General features: G+C 40.3%; 1 protein-coding gene across 3 annotated transcripts in view; it reads left to right on the forward strand.

Moving 5' to 3' along the window:
* Nucleotides 1–21,679, forward strand: part of LOC145443050 (nucleosome-remodeling factor subunit BPTF-like) — a 38,095-nt gene that overhangs the window by 4,457 nt on the left and 11,959 nt on the right. For all 3 annotated transcript variants that reach the window (XM_080321035.1, XM_080321036.1, XM_080321037.1), the window contains exons 8-32: nucleotides 190–351; nucleotides 1,388–1,570; nucleotides 2,028–2,194; nucleotides 3,545–3,644; nucleotides 3,709–3,820; nucleotides 4,262–4,734; nucleotides 4,952–5,102; nucleotides 5,430–5,557; nucleotides 5,620–5,679; nucleotides 5,994–6,061; nucleotides 6,804–6,978; nucleotides 7,513–7,647; nucleotides 8,496–8,717; nucleotides 8,776–8,908; nucleotides 9,647–10,085; nucleotides 11,027–12,395; nucleotides 13,172–13,227; nucleotides 13,472–13,569; nucleotides 15,777–15,933; nucleotides 16,051–16,211; nucleotides 16,370–16,526; nucleotides 17,620–17,821; nucleotides 19,758–19,805; nucleotides 20,202–20,241; nucleotides 20,902–20,955. In XM_080321035.1, the coding sequence (XP_080177161.1) occupies nucleotides 190–351; nucleotides 1,388–1,570; nucleotides 2,028–2,194; nucleotides 3,545–3,644; nucleotides 3,709–3,820; nucleotides 4,262–4,734; nucleotides 4,952–5,102; nucleotides 5,430–5,557; nucleotides 5,620–5,679; nucleotides 5,994–6,061; nucleotides 6,804–6,978; nucleotides 7,513–7,647; nucleotides 8,496–8,717; nucleotides 8,776–8,908; nucleotides 9,647–10,085; nucleotides 11,027–12,395; nucleotides 13,172–13,227; nucleotides 13,472–13,569; nucleotides 15,777–15,933; nucleotides 16,051–16,211; nucleotides 16,370–16,526; nucleotides 17,620–17,821; nucleotides 19,758–19,805; nucleotides 20,202–20,241; nucleotides 20,902–20,955 (5,050 nt within the window). The remainder of the gene's footprint in view (nucleotides 1–189; nucleotides 352–1,387; nucleotides 1,571–2,027; nucleotides 2,195–3,544; nucleotides 3,645–3,708; nucleotides 3,821–4,261; nucleotides 4,735–4,951; nucleotides 5,103–5,429; nucleotides 5,558–5,619; nucleotides 5,680–5,993; nucleotides 6,062–6,803; nucleotides 6,979–7,512; nucleotides 7,648–8,495; nucleotides 8,718–8,775; nucleotides 8,909–9,646; nucleotides 10,086–11,026; nucleotides 12,396–13,171; nucleotides 13,228–13,471; nucleotides 13,570–15,776; nucleotides 15,934–16,050; nucleotides 16,212–16,369; nucleotides 16,527–17,619; nucleotides 17,822–19,757; nucleotides 19,806–20,201; nucleotides 20,242–20,901; nucleotides 20,956–21,679) is intronic.

The raw sequence follows: 21,679 nt of genomic DNA on the forward strand, positions 1-21,679 counted from the left end.
TAATACTATTTTATTCAAATCCAAATTTTTCGACAGAAATAACTCCGCTTCCGCTGTTTGAAATTGAACCAAATTTGGTGTGTAGGCTTAAATTAGGTAACTTGACAATGTTATCAAGTAGCCAGTACAATTTGAGAAAAAAAGTCATTTTTGAACACCACTAACGTGCATTGTGCACTGCTGTTACAGGACCAGAAGGACTCCCGGGACTCGGCTCTGAGTTTTCTGGACAACATCACCTGGCCCGAGGTGGTCCGCGCTTATCTCGACAGCACGAGGGAACACGACGCCGTTCTCGAAATTGTTTCCAACCCGAAATTCCCGCGAGTGGGCGCGGAAGAGAAAATATTGGTGAGTTGATACTGTTGATAGAGACGAAGGTAGTGGTTTTGAAAAGATTCGAATGTGGATTATTATGCTGTCGGAGGTTGCTAAATTGTACTGTCGAATTCCTTCAAATTTCGGTTGAAAAGTAGACAGCAGTTTTGGGATTCGTTTGTGTCAATTTAGTTGGTGAAATTTGTTTTGTAGTGCTTCTATCTGAGAGTTTAATTAGCCAAAACCAGGCCGTACTTCCTCCTATCTACCTCTACTTGTGCTCTTTTATACAAATTGGGCAAAGTACTCACTTGGAAATTGAAACTATTGCTCGTAAAATTGATTTTAGAGTATTACTTCCACTGGACAGTGATTTTTGTAGACTGAATTGGGTCAAGAACACTTACTTTTTAACTGAAATCGTGCTCAAGTGAAAATTTGTGGACTACTTCTACTAGAGTACCGGCAATGACTGCTTCTGGAAAAGAGCAGAGCATTTTTAGTTATTAGTGACTAGTGAGCAGGGTTGTAATGACTCGAGTCACAATATTCTGATACTCAACTCGAGGTATTTTCTCAAAATACGGAAATGACTCGACTCGAGTCAATTTGTGTAATGACTTGAGTCCTTGAGCATGACTGGAACCAAGTCATATGACTCGAGACTCAGATGGCAAAGACCGACATTTCATTGTAATTTCGAAGAATAGTAAAGTAACCACATGATTGGTATTTCGTCTATTGGTACTGGTACCTGAAAATGCGACCAGAAACTGGTAAACTATTATTGGATATCACCAAACAGAGTTATAAAAAGTGGGTTTAACGAGACTTTAAATGGAAACTGAGCAGTCAACGCAATGACTTGGACTTGGACTCGGACTCGAGTCATAATATCATGACTCGGACCTGACCCGCAGCTCGCTAACTTGGACTCGGACTTGACTCGGTGGCGAATTGAAAATGACTCGACTTGACTCGAGTCAAAACTATAACAGTGAGATATCGACTTGTGACTCGGAGCCTTGTGACTTGGTTACAACGGTGGGTAAAGTATCGTTGTTTTCAGGTACTGAAGACGTTGACGGACACGTACCTGGCTTCGAATAAAATTCGGGACAAGCTCATGACGGACGGGGTGATCCAATACGACGACCATTGCCGGGCCTGTCACAAGCTTGGCGACCTGCTCTGCTGCGAAACGTGCCCTGCCGTCTACCATCTGGCCTGCTGCGACCCGCCGCTCACCGAGGTGAATTTTTTTTTCTGGTGTACCTTGCAAAAATTGCGATATCAAGCTCCTCGTGTGATGGCTGAATCAGTGTTCCGAGTCGGGGAGCAACGGTTCCAGTCCAAGTCATAGTGTTTACTGTCCGTTATCGAGTTCGAGTCGGGTTCAACCTGCTTTTTTGAAACTCTTGGGTGACATCAAAGACCTCGCATTCATAATATAGGCCTACTCATAAGTCTCGCTCTAAACATGATAACAAGCAGAAAAAAGACAGTTTTTGGGCCTATTTTTCAAGTATCGGTCCTGATATACGAGACTTCAATAACTCATGTAGAATTTTCGTGTCATGTGACTTGATCGATAATGACTCTAGCACAAGTCGTGTCAATATACAAAGTAACTTAAGTCAAGACGAGTCGATCTCCATTTTGAATAAAATTACTCGAGTCGTTACAGCCCTGCTTTTTATATTCCGCAGGTCCCCGACGACGAATGGCAGTGCGAAATCTGCGTCGCCCATAAACTCAACGGCGTCTATAATTGCGAGTTGAAAAAAGAGTTCAAAGGCCAGTATTTGAGACACGACTCGCTGGGCGCGGACCGGCACGGGAGGACTTACTGGTTCATCGCGAGGAGATTGATCGTGTAAGCCTCTTAAATAGCATAGGCTAAATGATTTTAAATAATAATACAAAATAACATTCAATATCGAAATTATTGCTGCGAATGTGATCCAGTTGGTATTTTTAGTTGGCCAAATATGCAAGCCTAGAATTATATTACTGAATAATGTATTGATACTGAAATGAAATCAAGCATTTTTAGCAGGGGTGTAATGGTCAAAATTCGAATAGTCTAATTTTCTTGCGCGCGACATCAAGTTAGGTGTTACCACTGTTGATATACTAAGCTGTAATGAATTCACTAGACCAGTGGTTCTCAGCCTTTTTAACCTCGCGGACCGGTGAACCTTGGAAATCGCACTCAACGCTAATATTAACTACAGAATGTGTATAATATTCAAATCGATGTAATGTTGGAAAAGCTTGTTTTGATGCTGCCTTTTTGATATTAGGTATTTGTATGTGCTGGTCTATTGGAGTTTCTTCGAGTCCCATTAAAGACCATTAATTTGATTGTGATTGGTAGGAACCGTTTTAAAGTGACGTGACTGTGCTGTTTGCAGGGTTGCAATGACTCGAGTCACCATTTTCTGATAATTCGACTTGACTGAAGTGATTTTCTCAAAATATGGAGATGGCTCGAACCAAGTCATATGACTCGAGACACCGACGGCCAAGTCTGACATTTCATTTTAATTTCGAAGAATAGTAAAGTTACCACACTATTGGGATTTTGTCTATTGGTACTGGTACTTGAAAATGCGACCATAAACTGCTAAAAGTGAGGAAAATGACTATATTATAAATGCGAACCATTCGATATCACCACACATAGTCATAAAAAGTGGGTTTAACAAGACTTTAACTGGAAATTGAGCAGTCTACACAATGACTTGGACTCGGTCTCGAGTCATAATACCGTAGCTCGGATTTGACCCTCGGCTTGTTGACTTGGACTCGGACTTGACTCGGTGGTGAATTGAAAATGACTCGAATTGACTCGAGTCAAAACTGTGAAAGTGAGATTGACTTGTGACTCGGAGCCTTGTGACTTGGTTACAACCCTGGCTGTTTTGGTACAGCCTCTAATGTAGTGTCTAGTGTCGCTTAATTGCGCGATTGGAAATTGAACTCCATGCCGAGTTGGAAAGAAATACATGAAAAATCATGTTCAAATCATGTGCATTAAAATTTCTGTAGCATTTTCAGTAAGACCAGAAATTAGATTGGAATGAAAATGAGGGTGCAGAGACATTTTACAAATTGGAATATAATTAGATTCTGCCCCGACTAGTCTAATCACACAACCACAATTATTCAGTTGTCCAGGGCTGATAACAATCATGTCGATATAAATTACTTACCTTCACAGAGAAGGCGCCAGTCAAGTCTGGTATTATTCCACGAAAGAACAGTTTGACCTGGTCAGATCACGGCTCTGTCCCGACAAGTACGAGATTGTCTTGCACGAGGTAAGTCGACCACCTATTTTTTTTAATAAATGAACAATCGTCAAATGTTATCTGCGTTTCCTAGGCGTTGAAGCAGCTCGAAGACGATTTCCAAAAGTTTTCTCAAATCACGTACGACATCACGGAAGGCTCGCTGCCAGACGACGACACGATAATGTACCTGCAGAGCTTGAAAGGTAAGGAATATTTTCGTTGTCTTAACGGCCATTATTTTTTCACCTAAAAAATGAAAATGTTTGACATCGAGTTTTAAAATTCGGAAACTTTTCAGTGACATAATTGTGACGCATGAAGACCTTGGAGTAGTTGCAATTTGCAAAATTTGGAAATATTTTTGAAAATTAAAGTATTTTTAATGAGGAAAATTAAAGGAAATTGAATCATTCCGTTTTAATAACTTGAGTTAAACACCGTTTATTTCAGACATAATTTTGAAATTCTATGTGCAGCGTTTTCTTTTTTTTATGCGTTTATTTTGTGAAAAAAAAATGCGTTTGTAAACAATCTTCGCTGTTTTTTAAAAAGTTGAAAAGTGGTTGCCTTTTTTGTTTGTTTGGAATAATATCACTCCGATTGGCATCAAATCAATAACTTTTGGTTATATTGTCTGTATTCAGATCGTATCAAAAGAGAGGAAGATGAAAAGAGTGAAAAAGAGCGAAGGAAAGCGGCCGAGGAGAAGAAAAAGAGAGAGGAGGAAGAGAAAAAAGAGAAAATCGAGGAAACGGAGTCGCAGAAAACTACTGAAATTAAAGATGATATTTGTCCCGATAAACCGGATATTTTGGAATCGGATAATACCCTAAAATCTGCGCAAAAAACTGAAATTGACTCTTCCAATACCGAAAACGCCAGCAAGAGCCTTGAAGAGAACACCGACAAAAGCCTTGAGGATAAAACCCCAAAAGCGCTCATCACCCCGTGTGCCCCTCCCGCTGTCGTTTCCATGCCGACCCCACTTTCGAATCTGAGCGGCAATCTGAGTAAAGAAAACGTGAAAGTGATCGATGCCCCGGCGAAGATTCAGTGCCCCGTCGTCCCAAAAGCTGTCGTCGCGCCTGCTGGTCCTGGACTGGGGAAAAGTATCCAGGTAGGTTATTTAGAATACAATAAACGTTTGAAACAGACAGCAGAATTCGAAATTGAAAAATCAAAATCAGATCATATTTTTGCGAATTCAATAATTCTGTACTGAAGCTATTATTCTATTCTAATTTACAAAATTTGACAATTTTCTAGTTGTCATGCTGTGGGTTTGAGAGCCGCTCGACCTCGGGGCGCATGTCAACGTTTGGGTCGCGTTTCAGGTTATCAAGCTGGCGACGCCTAATAACCCGCTAAAAGGGGGTTTGGGTTCCCTGGGCTCCCAGCTGAAGACGTTGTTTGTCCTGAACAAGGACGGGACCAAGACGCAAATCACTCTGGGGCCGACAGGGAAGATTGCCCCGCGAACGCCAGGTTTGATTTTAATCAAGTTCCGAGTACGTCCGATTTTGGTCAAGTTCAGGGTATTGCAGTCATGTCTGATATGATATGATAATAATAATAATATAGTAATACTACTGAAATTTTAAAAATTTTCGAGTCATGCGCAATGACTCGAGTAAAATTCGAGTCAATACAAAAATTTAGTCGTTACAACCCTGAATTTCAGTACTGGGAAATATCGTCTCTCACTATGCGACTTGATTCAAATTCAAGCACTCATATCCTTGTGCCCAGCCCTACTCATATACCGGTATTGTAGAGTTTTGGATTTATAACGACAATTGTAAAAATTTTCAGGCCAGCAGTCTACGGCGGGCCGTCAAATCCTAGTTTTGAACTCGGCCAAAGTTGCGCTCCCGAAAGTCACCAGCGATCTCAAAAGAACGGACGGAAATATGTCTGCAACTAAAACCGTCATCAGTCAAGTACGGCACGCTCCCACGTACAATGTTTTATTCAAATCACTACTATTTCTTGTCTGTTACAGAACCAAATTTCTTCAATTAATCCACCACGCAGCAATACAGCTACTCAGTCAATCCACACGGTGAGTACATAACTTCAGAAACAAGAGATTTTTTGCTGCATATTATCTGAAGAAAGTTTGAGGGACAAAGCTTCAGCTACAATTGAATTGAATAGTGTGTTCATATTGTAATGATACCGAATGTTTTGGGCTGACACTCGTCAGGGGTAATCGTCAGTGACTAGTAGAGAATTGGAAAGAACATTGTGTATCAACGATCGTATCACAAAATATAACGTCAGTGGCATTAAAATTTGAATTCGAAAAATATTCAAGTTTATTTCAATAGGAATATACTATACTATTCATCGTGTGCATTATTTATTTGTGGACAGGTCCCGACACCCGCACCCCAACCAGTGAAGCAGTTAACCCACGAGGAAGAGGCGGCCTTACATTTCAAGTGAGTGTGAATTTTGAGTTACCAACCGCGGTGGCATTGCCGCAGCCAGAGGTTTCGCCTGCTTGCGCTACCTGCTCGAATGGATTCAGACTATTTTAAAAGTACTTCAAGGGTTTCCGGTTGTAGTAGTTGCTTTTGCACTTTGTATTTTGTCAGCGTTTTTGACTTACTTCCACTTATAATTATACTTAAGTAGTTTTTAGGCCAAAGTACTTTCATTTTGAAAAGTAAAGAAATTTTTGGATAAGTTTGCATCTCTTTTATGACTAAAATTGTAACTGTACTGCAATAATTATATATTCTGAGGTTGAGATATTGGTCGCTTTACTTTCAACTGCTGAAATATACGACTCCCCACCCCCCTTTCCCCGCCCCTTTTCATAACCCGCCGAGTACTTTACAGACATTTGGATTCATTTACATTCATTTTTAATTGCTACTTCTAGTTGAAATTGATGTAGTTTTGAGCGACAATGTCGACCACTGACACCACGCCTCTGCGTAGTATCTTGGCAATCATACTCCCACTTCAAATTTCAGCCTATTGTTATATCAGTCATTGTATATTTTGAGATAGCAGTCCTGTTAATGTGAGTTTATTAACTTTCAGAAAAGATTTATTCACTTGCATTTTTACTTGAAAGTTTTCTGTTTTGTAGGCATAACTAGGATTGTTGTTTTGAACTGTTGCTTTTATAACATCAAGATGGAACGTGATCGAAACGGGACGCTTTATTTTCAGGCTGGGGGAGGACAAGGGCTTCCGGCAGTACGTGAACCACTACTCGGAGAACACGCTGGCCCTGAACAAGTACCAGCACAAGGAGGAGAGAGATCGCGAACGGTATCTCTCGTACAAGTTCTCTCTCTCGGACGCCGGCGAGTTCAAGTGGATGGGAGAGACGCTCGGCTCGGAGGTGAGGACGTTTATCTGAGATTTGTATTTGCTATGATAACGCCGGTTTACAAATTCCTAAACCATTTGAATTTTTGGTTGCTGAATCTAATTATGAGCTCAATATAATTCTAGATGTCTGATTGGTTTGAACATGGTGCTTACCATCGTTTTCTTCGCATGAAAAACCTCTTGGAGATACATAACTTCAGTATAGAATTGTAAGGAACATTGCAGATCAATGTTCAATGTTCAATGTTCTTTTCAATTCTCTATTAGTTGCTGAAGATTACCGATGCCGAGTGTCAGCTTAAAATATTCAGGTTTATTTCAATATCGATATGTCATTCAATTATATTTATTTAAAATGCAATCAAGTACGGTAATCATGATCAATATATATATATTATCTCAAGAATGTGACTTGATAGTAAAAATAACGCCAGATTCGGATTTGCCGCCCCAAATTTGGTGAAAACGACCCAAACACGACGTGGTACAAAAATTGTGTTGACCAGTGAATATTGATAACGTAACACATGCTTTTTTGTCGCAGTCTGTGATGCTGGAGACTCTGCGCAACACGCTGCTTCACTTGGAGCACCAGATACCGCTCTGCTTCATGCACACCAAGTGGGCCCGGTATCGGAACGCTTGGGGCAAGATTGTGTTGAGCTGTAACACCCCGCAGGTTTGTGTTTTTCGCTTCGTTCCCTGCTCCGTGTGGTATTTTTTCAAATTTCGCTGGCTATCTCACGAAATCGTTCGGTCGCCTTGAAATCGATGCATAAAAATTTGGCAATTCTGATTTGAAAAATTCTTGCTCAGTATTAGCGAACGAGGTGTAATGCTTCTATTGTTTTTTTGGAAAAACTGCTGTGATTTTTTTTCTTCCTATAAAATTTACTTCTTTCAACAGAATTGGTGTCAAATTAATTTGAAATGTATGGATAATTTTAGAGATTGCAACATTTAGTTAAGAAGTACTGGGCAAGAATTTTTCCGCGTAGCTAAGCGATAGATTTTCGCCCCGTGAATACCATTTTTTATTAGTTATCAATAAAGAAAACTGTTAACTAAAAGTGGAAGTAGTCGAAACCTACTGCCTTTTGAAAATTCGAAGCAATTTGTGCTGGGGTTGTAATGACTCGACTTGATTCACGATTGTTTGGTGACTCGACTTGACTCGAGCCAATTTGTGCGTTGACTCGACTTGTACTCGAGTCGTTGTACACGACTTGAGACTAGGATGGCCATGACAGACATTTCATTGTGACGTCGAAGAATGGTGAAGTCACCACATGATTGGTATTCCGTCTATCAGTCCTGATACTTGGAAAATATAGGGCCTGAAACTGTTGGGACTGAGGTAAATCACGATATTATGAATGCGAACCATTCTATGTCTGACGATCATAGTTGAAAAGTATGTTGAACCATATTGAACTTGAAACTGAACAGTGAACACAATGACTCGGACTCGACTCTCTAAACTAGCTGACTCAGTGGTGAATTGAAAATGACTCTACTTCCGCGCAGGCGTTTGCCGCTGCCCTGGGCATACTGGAGATGGCGACGCGCGTTGTCGTGAAACGTTCCATATGGAAGAACTCTCACGGACTGCCCAGGTTGAAGCGCGTCACGACGTCCGAAAAGGAAGACTGGGAAAAGAAGAGAAAACACCGGACCAGGGCCGAGGAGGAGGAAGCCAACCGCAACGCGATCTGGTGCAAATACCCATTTCCCATCAAATGTACATTGGTGAGGCGCGATAGATTGTGCTTTTCACGGTCGTTTTTTACGTTTAAATTTTGTGTAGGTGTGGAAAGTCAGGGGCGAAGAGTACAGGATGACAGGTTACGGGGGATGGATGTGGGTTTCTAACACGAGATGTTCGAAAATATCACCCCCCAAATCAAAACCTTACACAATCATCCACGTCGATCCTAAAGGTAAATTTTCCAGAGCTTCATTTTTTATGTGATTTTGGCCAGAGGTTTCAACCTACCATGCCCGAGTAGTGTGCCACTGAGCTTGCAATGTGGTTTTCAACTTGGGGTCATTTGCCAGAACCTTGACATACATTTGAATAATGTATTTATATTGAAGGCAACCTGGTTTTTTGGTTGGCACTCGTCAGGCAGGTCTAGGGCATATATTAATAACATTTTGTTGGAGGTATAGGACTTCAATATACAGTTAAATGATATAATCGTTTTGGAATGCATTCAAATATTTATTATTGACACAGGGTTATAACCAAGTCCACTTTTTTCAACTCTGCTCGAGTGATATAATGTCTCGCATTCAGTATATAGTACTTTTCCTCGATCTTAGCAGTTTCTGACCCTGTTTTCCAAGTATCATGGCTGATAGACAAAGTACCGATAATGTGGTAACTTAACTATTCTCCGAAGTTACAGTGAAATGTCTGACTTGTCATGCAACGAGTACAAGTACAAGTCGCGTCAATACAAAAATTGATTAGAGTCATTTTACGCATTTGAAAAAATGACTACAGTCGTTACAACCCTGGTGTCAACCAAAAATATTTTGTGTGCTCGTGGCCTGCCTTGCCTGTCTGTGTGTATAGGCTATTGCAAATTTAGTAGATTCCACAGAGCATTTTTAAATCTGAAAATTGGACGCCTACCATAAAACAGATTTGAACCACAAATTTCTTTTTGTAGAAGAAAATGACGCTACCAAGCCCAGATCTACAGAATCGTCTCCACTGAAAAGGCCCGTTTTACCTGGTTTGTCCGATTTCGAGTCCGACTCTGAGAAGTCTTCGTCCACGACCAGCACGGCGACCACCAAGTCTGCCGACCTGACCGAGGAACGCGGGATATTCGATTCGCTGGTTCAGGACGCGTCCGACCAAGCGAAATCGGGCCCTGTGCTGCCCAGCTCGCCAATTCCAGTGACGCCAAACTCGGAGTCTCTCTCGAATGATGTCGTCAAATCTGAACCCATGGAAACGGAAATAACTTTGAGCATAAAAGAAGCGTGCGACGAGATAATAGAGTCTGACGACGTCATTAATATCTCTGAGAATTTGCTGAAACGTACTCCGCTGTACAACAAGAAATGGTCGGCTTCCAAAGTCGATATTCTGCTGGGATGGAGGTGAGCGTTTTTCTCAGGGTTGTAACCGAGCCACAAGTCAATCTCACTTTTGTAGTTTGACTCGAGTCAGGTCGAGTCGTTTTCAATTCATCACCGAGTCAAGTCCAAGTCAGTGAGTAGAGGGTCGAGTCCGAGTCATAATCTTCAGTTCAGTTTTCGCTTTAATCCGGCTCAACCCACTTTATTCAACTCTGATCGAGTGATATAGAATGGCTCGCATTCATAATATCGTAATTTTCGTCAGGCGTAACAGTTTCTGGCCCTATTTTCCAAGTATCAGGACTGATAGACCAAATACCAATCATGTGGTGACTTTACTATTCTTCGAAGCTACAATAAAATGTCTGTCTTGGCCGTCCTAGTATCGAGTCATATGACTTGGTTCGGGTCATGCATAATGACTCGAGTACAAGCTGAGTCAATACACAAATTCACTCAGGTCGAGTCATTTTAAGCATTGGAAAAATTTTGACTCGAATGAAGTCGAGTCACCAAAAAATCGGTACAACCCTGGTTTTTCTTGTTGCTTTCAGGACTGCATTCATTGCAGTAGAATTTGATATCACTGATGCTTTTTTTGTGTGCCCCTTATCAAGAGTTAACGGCACGAATCTTACATTCATATTGAAATAAACCAGGGTATTTTCGGCTGACACTCGTCAGGGGTAATCGTCAGCAACGAGTCGAGAATTGGAAAGAACATTGTATGTCAACGATCGCATCACAAAATATGATGTCACCGGCATGAAATTTCGAAGAAGAGAGTGTTCAATGTACTATTTTTACGTGGTACACGAACTCCTTCGATAGTTTTCTTTCCAATTCTCTACTAGTTTTTGACGACTGCCCCTGACGAGTGTCAGCCAAAATCATTTGTGTTTATTTCATTATGAATATGCTATTCAATATAATTCCCACCTATGACTGTATTATATTGTCAGGATGGTCCAAAGCAAAGAAATTCACAGTATGCAGACTGTTTCTGCCAACGACTCGAAGGCTAACCCTCTCCAGGACAAGATGAAATCCGAAAAATTACCTCCCAAAGAAGCAAACGCAGATAAAACGAACAATAAAACCGCGATTTCAACTACAGGAGATAAGACAATGAACAGAAGTGTTGCTGTGGAGACTGGCCACTCAATTACGGTATCTAATGACTCGTTGAAGCAGAAAGTTGAGTCAAAGTTAGAGATTTCTAAACCGGTGGAAAAGCCAATCTGCAACGGTGTAGAATCCATGGAAACAGACCAAATCAACCCAGAAACGCGGCCCGTTGAAAAATCTCCATCGAATGACGTCAAGAGTGATTTTTCTGTGACGAAAAGCGATTCTTGTCATGTCGACGAGACTGAAGTCGATATTTCGGACTCTTCGATAGCGTCTGACGTCGACAATTGCGACGACAAGCAGACACGATCGACAGAACAGAAAAGCCTCGACAAAACGAGAGACGTTGCTACGACGGACATTGTCGACCAAGAAACGGTTGAAAACGATGAAAAGCCAAAAAAAGTAGAAGCGAAAAAGAACGTTTTTTCTGAGGATGAAAAATTGGTTGAAAATGCGAGCGACGAAAAGCAAGAAAAAGTGGAACCGAAAAAGAAGGATTTTTCCGAGGATGACAAACTGATTGAAAATAAGACCGGAGACGAAGAACAACAGGTTTTAGAACCGAAAAAGAATGATTTGTTCGAAGTTGAAAAAAGTGTTGAAAATGATGATATGGATAAGTCTGTATCAGGTGCTATGACATTGGACAACGATGTCGACGTGGTGTCGACGCCTAAAGACAACATATCAGACACCGTTAATAATACGATCATATCCGGTGACAATTTGTCGGTCAGACTCGTGAAACTGCCCGATATAGAACAAAACGCGAAAGTTTTGACTAGTAGCGATTCTGCGAGCGTTTCCGATATTGTCACGGAAACCACAAAAACTACAATTTCAGACGGCGAAAATTCGATCACCATCGTAAAAACTTGCACTACTGCCGTCACTAAAATGACAACGCTTACCACCACCGTTTCTAGTACCTCCGATAGTGTAATCTCAAATTCCGCGTCTGAATTTGTGAGCGACCGGCCCGAGGTGGTCGTGACCCTGCCCAGGATCGAGTTTAAGCAGGGCAAGGCCACGGTGGCGTCGGTGCAGACGCGAATCAGGGTGTCGCGCATGTCCAAAGCTAGGAGGATATTCTATAAGAGGTCCGCGGACGGTCCGGTGCTCGAGATGCAGAAAGTGTGGAAGCTGAGGAGGTTCAGGAAGACTTCGGCTACTTTGAAGAAGGAAAAAGCGATGAAAGTAGGTTTTTTAGAATTTTTATGAACTATTTTTGTATTCGCTGCACACAATTATTCGGCAAACCCGAGTCTGTATTAAATTGTTAGGTTGTCTAGAAAAACGCTGCACACCAAAAGAACGATGCTTAACAATTTTAGCTGACTTCTTAACGGTAGAAGCGAAATGATCGCAGTCAAAAATTTTGGACCCGCAAAAATAACATGGACCATGGGTAATCCCAGAATTATGAATGAAGAACTTGAATATCTTCGCTTTTATGGGTTGGAGTCGCGTCAAATTTGTTTTGCATTGTTTTTGTAGACAGCTCGACAATTTTATGGGGTAGGCAGTAAAATTTGAGAAAAAAAGTGTGCACTCACATCTACCAGTTGGAATCGCGCCGTTTTTTAGGCAACTTAACAATTTTTTCGCCAGCATCCTTGAAAAAAGTTATTTTTGAACAACCCTACCTGTCACCTCTGTAAACTGAATCCAGTAGCTATCATTATCTCACAAGCAAGTAACACTCTGTGCTGCGCGTTTCTGGTTGTGCCGCACTTTTTTTACGCTTGCGACATCGACTGGGTCTCCTATTCAGCTGCTTTCTTGCGTTTGTGGATTGCAGATTTATCGAGATCGATACATGATTGTAGTTTAGAATTGTTTTTAAAGTTGCAACAAACTAGTGTGTTGATATTTATTTTACTGGAAGACGATTTTTTGAGTAATGAGATAATGTGCTTTCACGCAGAAAGTAAAATTTAACAAATTAATGTATGGTTTTGATACTTTTTCAGTTGCCTCTGCCGTGGAAATTTTCCGTCGGAAAGCAAAAAGCAAAAAGCATTTTCAGGTAGGCCTTTGGAATGTTTCTCAATCTGGCATAGTTGGACAGCTTGAGCATTTTGTGCTGTTATGAATTAGATTAGAATAAGAATTACAGCTACAGTTTTTTTCCGCATCAAATTAGAATGACTGAATTAAGGATAGAAACATTTCGCGAATTAGATTTGTATCAGATTGTCGGCATTTCGCTGTTAATAGAAGATTTTCGTGTCTGTAATCTGGGGTTGTAACGGAATCTTGATATCTCGTAGACTACCGTCGCCTGTCGTGAGGAAGCTTGCTGTCACAGGTGGGCAGTGGGCCTATCGGGCTGGGTTTACGTTCGGCGCGAAATGGTTTTCCGGGCTAGGTAAGATATTTCATATTAATCTTTGTTAGTCTTCTTACCAGGGTTGTAACTAAGTCACAAGGCTCCGAGTCACAGGTGACTCGAGTATGTTGAGTAGGGTTGTCCAAAATTTGGAAAATCTCAAAAAGTCTCCGTGATTGTGTCTCATTCTATAGATTATTGATAAAAAGCAACAATTAGCCTGAAAGAAGCTTACAGGAAAGCCGTTAAGATTTCGGTCAAAGCGTTTGAAAGTAGCTGCTCAAGAATGGGCGTGCCACTGACCATAGAACGGCGAGAAGACTAGTAATCAAATAACCACGGCTCTTGATTAGCTAATCAGCTATGCTTCAATGATCACGGCAGCAGCAGCTTGCTGATCAGGTGTTCACGAAGTCTGCTACCGGCGGGGATTCTGAGTGCGCATTGTTAGTAGTTTGGCAGGTGATGATTTAATATTAATCCAGGACATGTTGAGGTACGAAATACATAATAAACGAACAACACCTGCTTCACAGAAGCTTTTACAGCATGACTGCTTCATTGTGAAGGAAACGGCTGAAGCCTACATGTTGTGTTTTCATCGAGAGAAAGCAAAGGCGCTTATGCAAGTGTTGAGCGAATTCACCGTTTCAGTACGGATCCACCATCAGTGAATACAAATATATAAAGCTTAACAATGACACTATACTTTGTGTGATCTTATTGGATCCAAGTTGTAGTATATAGTGAAGTATTGAAGGTTCTAGGGATCGACTGAATCGGCCGGTTATGCTTGGCAGTTATACTTACAGCAAATTGAATTCACTTATAAGAGTTGTCAAAGTCCTTATTGATCCCGCAGAAAAGAGGTGTAAAGAAAAGCACAGACTATGCTGCATATAGTATCCAGCATAGTTTGGATATCATATCCAGCACAACCTGTGCTTACCTTAACCTCTTTTCTGCAGCATCATTAAGGACTTTGACAACTCTTATAAGTGAATTCAATTTGCTGTAAGTATAACTGCCAAGCATAACCGGCCGATTCAGTCGATCCGTAGAACCTTCAATACTTCACTATATACTACAACTTGGATCCAATTAGATCACACAAAGTATAGTGTCATTGTTAAGCTTTATATATTTGTATTCACTGATGGTGGATCCGTACTGAAACGGTGAATTCGCTCAACACTTGCATAAGCGCCTTTGCTTTCTCTCGATGAAAACACAACATGTAGGCTAGGCTTCAGCCGTTTCCTTCACAATGAAGCAGTCATGCTGTAAAAGCTTCTGTGAAGCAGGTGTTGTTTGTTCATCATGTATTTCGTACCTCAATATGTCCTGAATTAATCTTAAATCATCACCTGCCAAACTAGTATAACAATGCGCACTCAGAATCCCCGCCGGTAGCAGACTTCTTGAACACCTGATCAGCAAGCTGCTGCTGCCGTGGTCATTGAAGCATAGCCGATTAGCTAATCAAGAGCCGTGGTTATTTGATTACTAGTCTTCTCGCCGTTCTATGGTCAGTGGCATGCCCATTCTTGAGCAGCTACTTTCAAACGCTTTGACCGAAATCTTAACGGCTTTTCTGTAAGCTTCTTTCAGGCTAATTGTTGTTTTTTATCAATAATCTATAGAATGAGACACAATCACGGAGACTTTTTGAGATTTTCCAAATTTTGGACAACCCTAATGTTGAGTCGTTTTCAAATCACCACCGAGTCAAGTCCCAAGTCATATTGTTGAGACTCGAGTCAGAGTCCAAGTCATACTGTTCACTGTTTATAAGAGTTTAAATAAGATTCAACTCACTTCCTTGACTTTTGTAGTTTTGACTCGAGTCAAGTTGAGTCATTTTCAATTCAACACCGAGTCAAGTCCTAGTGTTCACTATTCATTAGAATTTAAGCAAGATTCAACTCACTTACTGGACTTTGAATGGTTTTGACTCGAGTCAAGTTGAGTCATTCTCAATTCACCATCGAGTCCAAGTCACAGTGTTCACTGTTCAGTATCGAGTTCAAGTCGGGTTCAACTCACTTCTGTGGCAACATTCATAATATACACGTAACTCAAATATGTCATAGAGAATGTGTCAACTCAATACACAAATTGACTCAGGTCGAGTCAAGTCAACGAAAAATTTAGACTCGGGTCATTATAACATGGATTTCCATATGAATGTATTATTGAATTCCTGATTATTGCCAGGATGTTACCTACCGTGTCTTATTTTTCAGAACAGTTTTGGCTGTACCCGTGCCCGCGGCCTACCTTCAGCCTGACGTGGCGTTACAAATTGCAGAACGTGACGAATTACGCGTCGGTGGCCTTCCTGCTGCGGATCTTTTGGCATTCGATAAAGTGGGACAAGATGACTCTGAAGCCGCAGACCGAGTGAGCTTGTAATTTTGTGCTTGTGTGCTTCGAAATCCAGATTGAATAGTATATTTGTATGGCAATAAACCCGAATATGCCCTAAAATGTCAGTTTTCACCAAATTTCTACTCGCAGCGATGTTGTGCACACCGTGACTACCGATGAGGAAATTATAACGACGGAGCTCCTCAAAAGAAAAGACAATATGGCCACCGGCCTCCATTCTGATTATTTTATTCGTAAAATCACCATGCCCATTCTGGACCCGGAGGAAGAGGCTTTGCGAGCTATCAAACGTAAGAAACATGCAGTGCAAAGTTTCACAAGTTAATGAAATGACATAGCTGTGAAGTTGTGATTGACCCACGAAAAATTTGGATTTTATCAAGTAGCCAGTACGATTTGAGAAAAAAGTCATTTTTGAAAACCCCCAAGGTACGCGTGTTGTTCTCAGCTGCCGCGGGATATACGCCGTCGAGGAAGGGCCTTCGAAACAGGCGCTCTCTCACGCTGAACAACAGACCCAAGAAAGACTCGGAACCCAGGGTGCAGACGATTTGGGTGCCGGAAGAGCAGGTGGAACTCTGGCAGATCCGGCAATTTGATATGATGTGAGTGTCGCTGTTTGATATTTCACAAATCAGATTTTAACTAGAGATATAACCACTTTGAAAACTTGATAATTCTGATCTAATTGATGAAATGTTGCTATTCTGTAATTCTAATTGTAATCTAATTTCTAGTTTCCTGAAGATGCTACAGGACAACTAAATAGTGCGAAACGATTCAACCTTGTTGTACAGAGATTTGCCACTCTCGTGCTTATCAGAATGAACTATTATTTGATATGAAGTGAATTTGATTCAGTATCTAAGCTTCTATGAATTCAGTAATTCTAATTGTAATCTAATTTGAGAAGAACTATGTAGCTCTAATTGTACTGTGTAGCTATAATTCTAATTGTACTATAATTTGGATAAAAGTAAGTGCCACTGATTCCCATTCTAATGTAATTAGGAAAAAAATATGTAGCTGTAATTGTAATCTATATTTGGCAGAACACGTGTAGGTATAATTCCAATTATACTGTAATTTGGGAACAAACTATGTGCCACTGATGCTAATTCTAATGTAATTTGGGAAAAAAGTGTGATTATAATTCTAATTGTAATCTAATTTGGAAAAGCTGAAAATTTTCTGGTTCTCCAACTCTGGTAGTAGGGGTAGACGCAGCATATTTGACTACTTGAAGAAACTTGAAGTACTGCCTGAGTGCCTGGTACTGGTACTGCTGTACCCGCTGTAAAACTATATCGATTAGCTATGATATGGCACCGGTTAACAGGCAAGTAACACTCTGTGCTGCACGTTGCTGATTGTGCCGCACTTTTTTACGCTTGCGACAATGACTCGGTCTTTTATTCAGCTGCTTCCTTGCGTTTGTGGAAAACAGATTTATCAAGATCGATACATGATTTGAAATTGTTTTTACTATGGCCACGGACAATGTGCTCATATTTCTCTGGTGAACGACATATTGGACGGGTCTGTTACCATACCGTATAACAGAACCAAAACACAATGCGCGACCAGAACTTGAACTGCCAAAAAAAGCGGTAGTTAGTTGACAGCCAACTAACTAGATAGGTGGTTTGTACCAGTATGGTGTTATTTGTCATTTTTTGTTTGATGTCTGTTATTCAGGCTCAAGCAGCAAAGCAAGCTCACGCAACACGTAAAGGTTCCGTCGGGACAGACGGGTTCCATTCTTCATAGCGGCGCCAACACATTTATCGCCACCCCGTCCGGTGGGATATTGCCCACGCTGCAAAATCTCAAAACCCCGAAAAGCGAGCACGACAGCCTGGGGTCTGGATTCAGCATTCTCAAATTGCCGTTGAATCAGGTATGCTGTTTTACAACGGATTTTTAAAATCATTATTTAATATTCTTCTGGAGATCCAAGAAACAATTACTTCATATTGTCAATGTGTTTATTGTAAATCGACATTTATTAAAATGCACCAACCAAGGCTGTGTCAACAAAAGGACTTCCTTGCAGAGGTGGTCAGTAACGAAGTACTTATACTTTTTTGAAGTACTCAAGTAGTTTTCCTCTACTTCTGGTACTTACTCAAGTAGATCTGATTTTCGCTACTTCTACTTCTTAATATTTTGTGATCTACTTATTCAGTTTGTCAAGTAGAAGCAGTTCAACCTTTCAATCAGGAAGATAGCCTGAGGAATTTCGGAGCTGTTTTTACGGAGTATCAACATTTAATTTTCATAAAAGTTTAGTAGAGCCCAGATTTTACGTCGCGCTTCGCGCGCAGTGGATAAGGAGTGACCAGTATGATTTCACGAAAGTATCGGTGAATATAATTTAGGTGGAGGGCTGGCGTGGTTGTCGCCCTTCGCCCATATAAAATAATTCATCACATTATATATGGCTCATCATAACGTTTGAAACTGATGTTTCGCAATGTAGCATTTTCTTGTCATATCGTAATTTAGCATGTCCATGTCCATGGCGTGTCCTAATCTGGAAGAGTGAACTATTGACTTTTTTAGTTTTAGAGCTGTTTTAGCATACCACCTTTAAAACTTTCTATACTAAAAACATGAAATACATATTCTGCTTTTAGAAGTAGTATTAATATTTCACTTTCTATTCCCAGTATCATTACTTTGAGTTATAATTAATATCAGTTCTTTTGTCTGGATAACATACATGTTGAAGTATAAAAGCAAGTGCAGTAATGCCTTGAATTTCTGGAAATAAAGCTACACAATATGGCATTTTTACGGTCCACCATATTTTTTCTTAACGTTTAGTAATCACGCAAAGTGTTTACACCGTATCCTATACAAATTCTCCGTATTGCTCTTCGACTAAACTATGGGCCTTATAATATGGGGATGGCGCCATACCATGCTATTTTCCAAAACGTGCTGTTCGATAAAACAGAGGATTAGCATCGCATTTCCTTATCAATACTATCATTTTCATCCCACGAGGTGGACGAATGCTTATGCTATCGAAAATTGGATATCTGCTGCTATGCATCAATATGAATCAAGCTCGTCACCTATCACATAGCTCAATTTGCACTTTTTTATAATCCATTCAATCAGGATCGTTTTCACAACTACTTACTTACTTGAGTACTTTTAAAGTCAGAAGATTCTACTTCTACTTCAAGTAGTTTCAGGTTGCTTATGAAAGAAGTACTTGTACTTGTACTTGAGTAGATTTCTTTGTTGCTACTTCTACTTGAGTAGCTTTCTTGACTACTTTCACCACCTCTGATTCCTTGTACCATCAAAAAATAGTACATTGAACGCTCTCTTATTCAAAATTTCATGCCGGTGATGTCATATTTTGTGATACGATTGTTGATGTACAACGTTCTTGACGATTACCCCTGACGAGTGTCAGCCGAAAATATTCGGGTTCATTTCGATATCAATATATTAATAAATTGTGTATTGAAGCTCTATATCTCCGAGAAGGTCTTGGAATATTTCAGTAATGTTCTGTGTTCCTGTCTTTATAACGGAAGATGTGCTCAACTACTCACAACTGTTTTAAAAGTACTGCACTGTTTGTTTCATGAATTCTGAAGTTCTAAACCCCAAATCACAGTTAAACAATTCGATTATTTTCAGCTTTTCCGAATTAGATTACAATTAAAATTGTAGCTACAATTGTTTTCCAAAATATATTAGAATTACCGATTTCGCTAAAACCTGGAAATAGAATTCAATTTAAGAGGAATACATCAAATCCTTATTCTAAATACGGTGAATTTTACTTTCTGAAAATTATGCTTCCTATTCAGAACACTCAGATGCTTCAAAAATCATTTTCGACGACTTCGACAGCTCAGGTGGGCGGCGTATATTTGCAATATTTTACACTTTGTATCGCAAGTAACACTCTGTGCCGCACATTGTCGGTGGTGCCGCATTTTTTTTACGCTTGCTACAGTAACGCGGTCTCCTATGTTTCTGTTTTTTTTCTGGTTATTGTAGAGATCGGATTTATTAAGATCGTCACATTTTATGAATGAAGCTAGATGTAAGTTTATTTGAGGCCTGTTGCAGGCACGAGAAAGGGGGGGTTTGCATTACGAGTTTGGCTATTATGACGTCATCATTACGATTACTCGTCAATTAATTTCATCAATTTTTAGGATTTTGAAAAGGGGGGTTCCGACCCCCTAAACCCCCCTGGATACGCCACTGCTGTTGGTATCGGTGGGTAAAAAGTTGTTTTGTTTCAGGCTTTCCTCGGAAGTAAAACTGTGATCGGAAGACCTCCAGGTATCTGTGCATTAGACAAGCTTGTAATGACTCGAGTCGAAATTTTTCGTTGGAAAATGACTTGACTCGACTCTATACATTCTATATGACTTACTCAAGTTTCGTATATCTTGGCCAACATATGAAAGATAGGCCCAGAATCTGTTATCTGTTTGAATAAACATGATTATGGTGAGAAAAATGAATATATTATGAATCCGAAACCTTCGATATCACCTTGGAGTTTCATGGCCAAGTGAGTTGAACCTGATTTGGACTCGTGGTGAATTGAATATGACTTGACTCGAGTCAAAACTATAAAATTCAAATTGACTCGAGACCTGGTTACAGCCCTGATGTGATCTCGTTAGTGTTGTTCAAAAATTACTCACTGGCTACTTGATAAAATTGCTAGGTTGGATAAGAAACGCTGCACGCCAGATTTGGTTCAATTCCAACCTGTAGAAGTGAGGCTGTTTGATTTAGAAACCGTTTAATTTGTGAAAGAAATGAAAATGATACTTGGCTACGCAGAGAGATTGTTAAGTTGTCTCAAAATACGGTTCGTGATACAATTAGGCTCGATTCCGACCAATAGAATCAAAGATATCGCATCACAACATTTTGAATTTTGGGAATGTTTTTTAATTAATAAATTTCTCAATGTTTGTTTTGTTGCAGTTCAAAAGTTTATCGTGCAGAGCCCGGGTCAACAATTTTCCGCCTACAAACCAGGTGATTGCTACTTGTTATTTATTAGGATCGCCATGCAACTGGGATACGATATTTGTACTGAATGTGGTTGGGACACGTTATAACGATTTGAGCATTTAATCCGAATTGAGTACCGAAATTAAAAATTCTAGTCGAATAGCGAAAATCAATATTTTCTAGCGTTTGAATTCTACACCCTCTCTTACCAATGAGAGATATTTTATCGACGAGAATCTTCCTCCTGCAGCCTTTGAAAACTCAATCATAGTATTCAATAGATGTATGATTAAATTTTTGTGGAGTAGGGATCGACCTGTAGTATGTCTGAGAGTGATTTGACGTAATCGGTGTATACGGATTTAAGAATTTTTGTTTCTTATTAAGAGGTATAGTTGACATATGTTGCTTTGTAATCGCCAAAATCCTGCAGAGGTGTATATTCGAACTCCTTGAGTATGCCATGTTGTTAAAGGGGCACTGCGCTCTAAAAATGATGTGGTGTCAAATTGAAGGGCAAAACGAAAAAAATTTTTTGGCCGCAGCCGTTTTCTTCAGAACGCCGCCGTAATGGAGCTGCAATGTATTGAAATTTCCACATACACATCACGCTCCAGCAGTCACGCAGAGATCGAACTTTATATAGCTGTCAGCCGATGTTATGAAGGGAATATGTCGTACACGACAGAAATAGAATACTCTAGGCCTGATTTTGACATAAATCTCCTGACTGAACATCTTCCGTTGA

Source organism: Botryllus schlosseri, chromosome 7, assembly GCF_051294905.1.
Source record: "Botryllus schlosseri isolate E-star chromosome 7, Bs_hap1, whole genome shotgun sequence".
Classification (NCBI taxonomy): domain Eukaryota; kingdom Metazoa; phylum Chordata; class Ascidiacea; order Stolidobranchia; family Styelidae; genus Botryllus; species Botryllus schlosseri.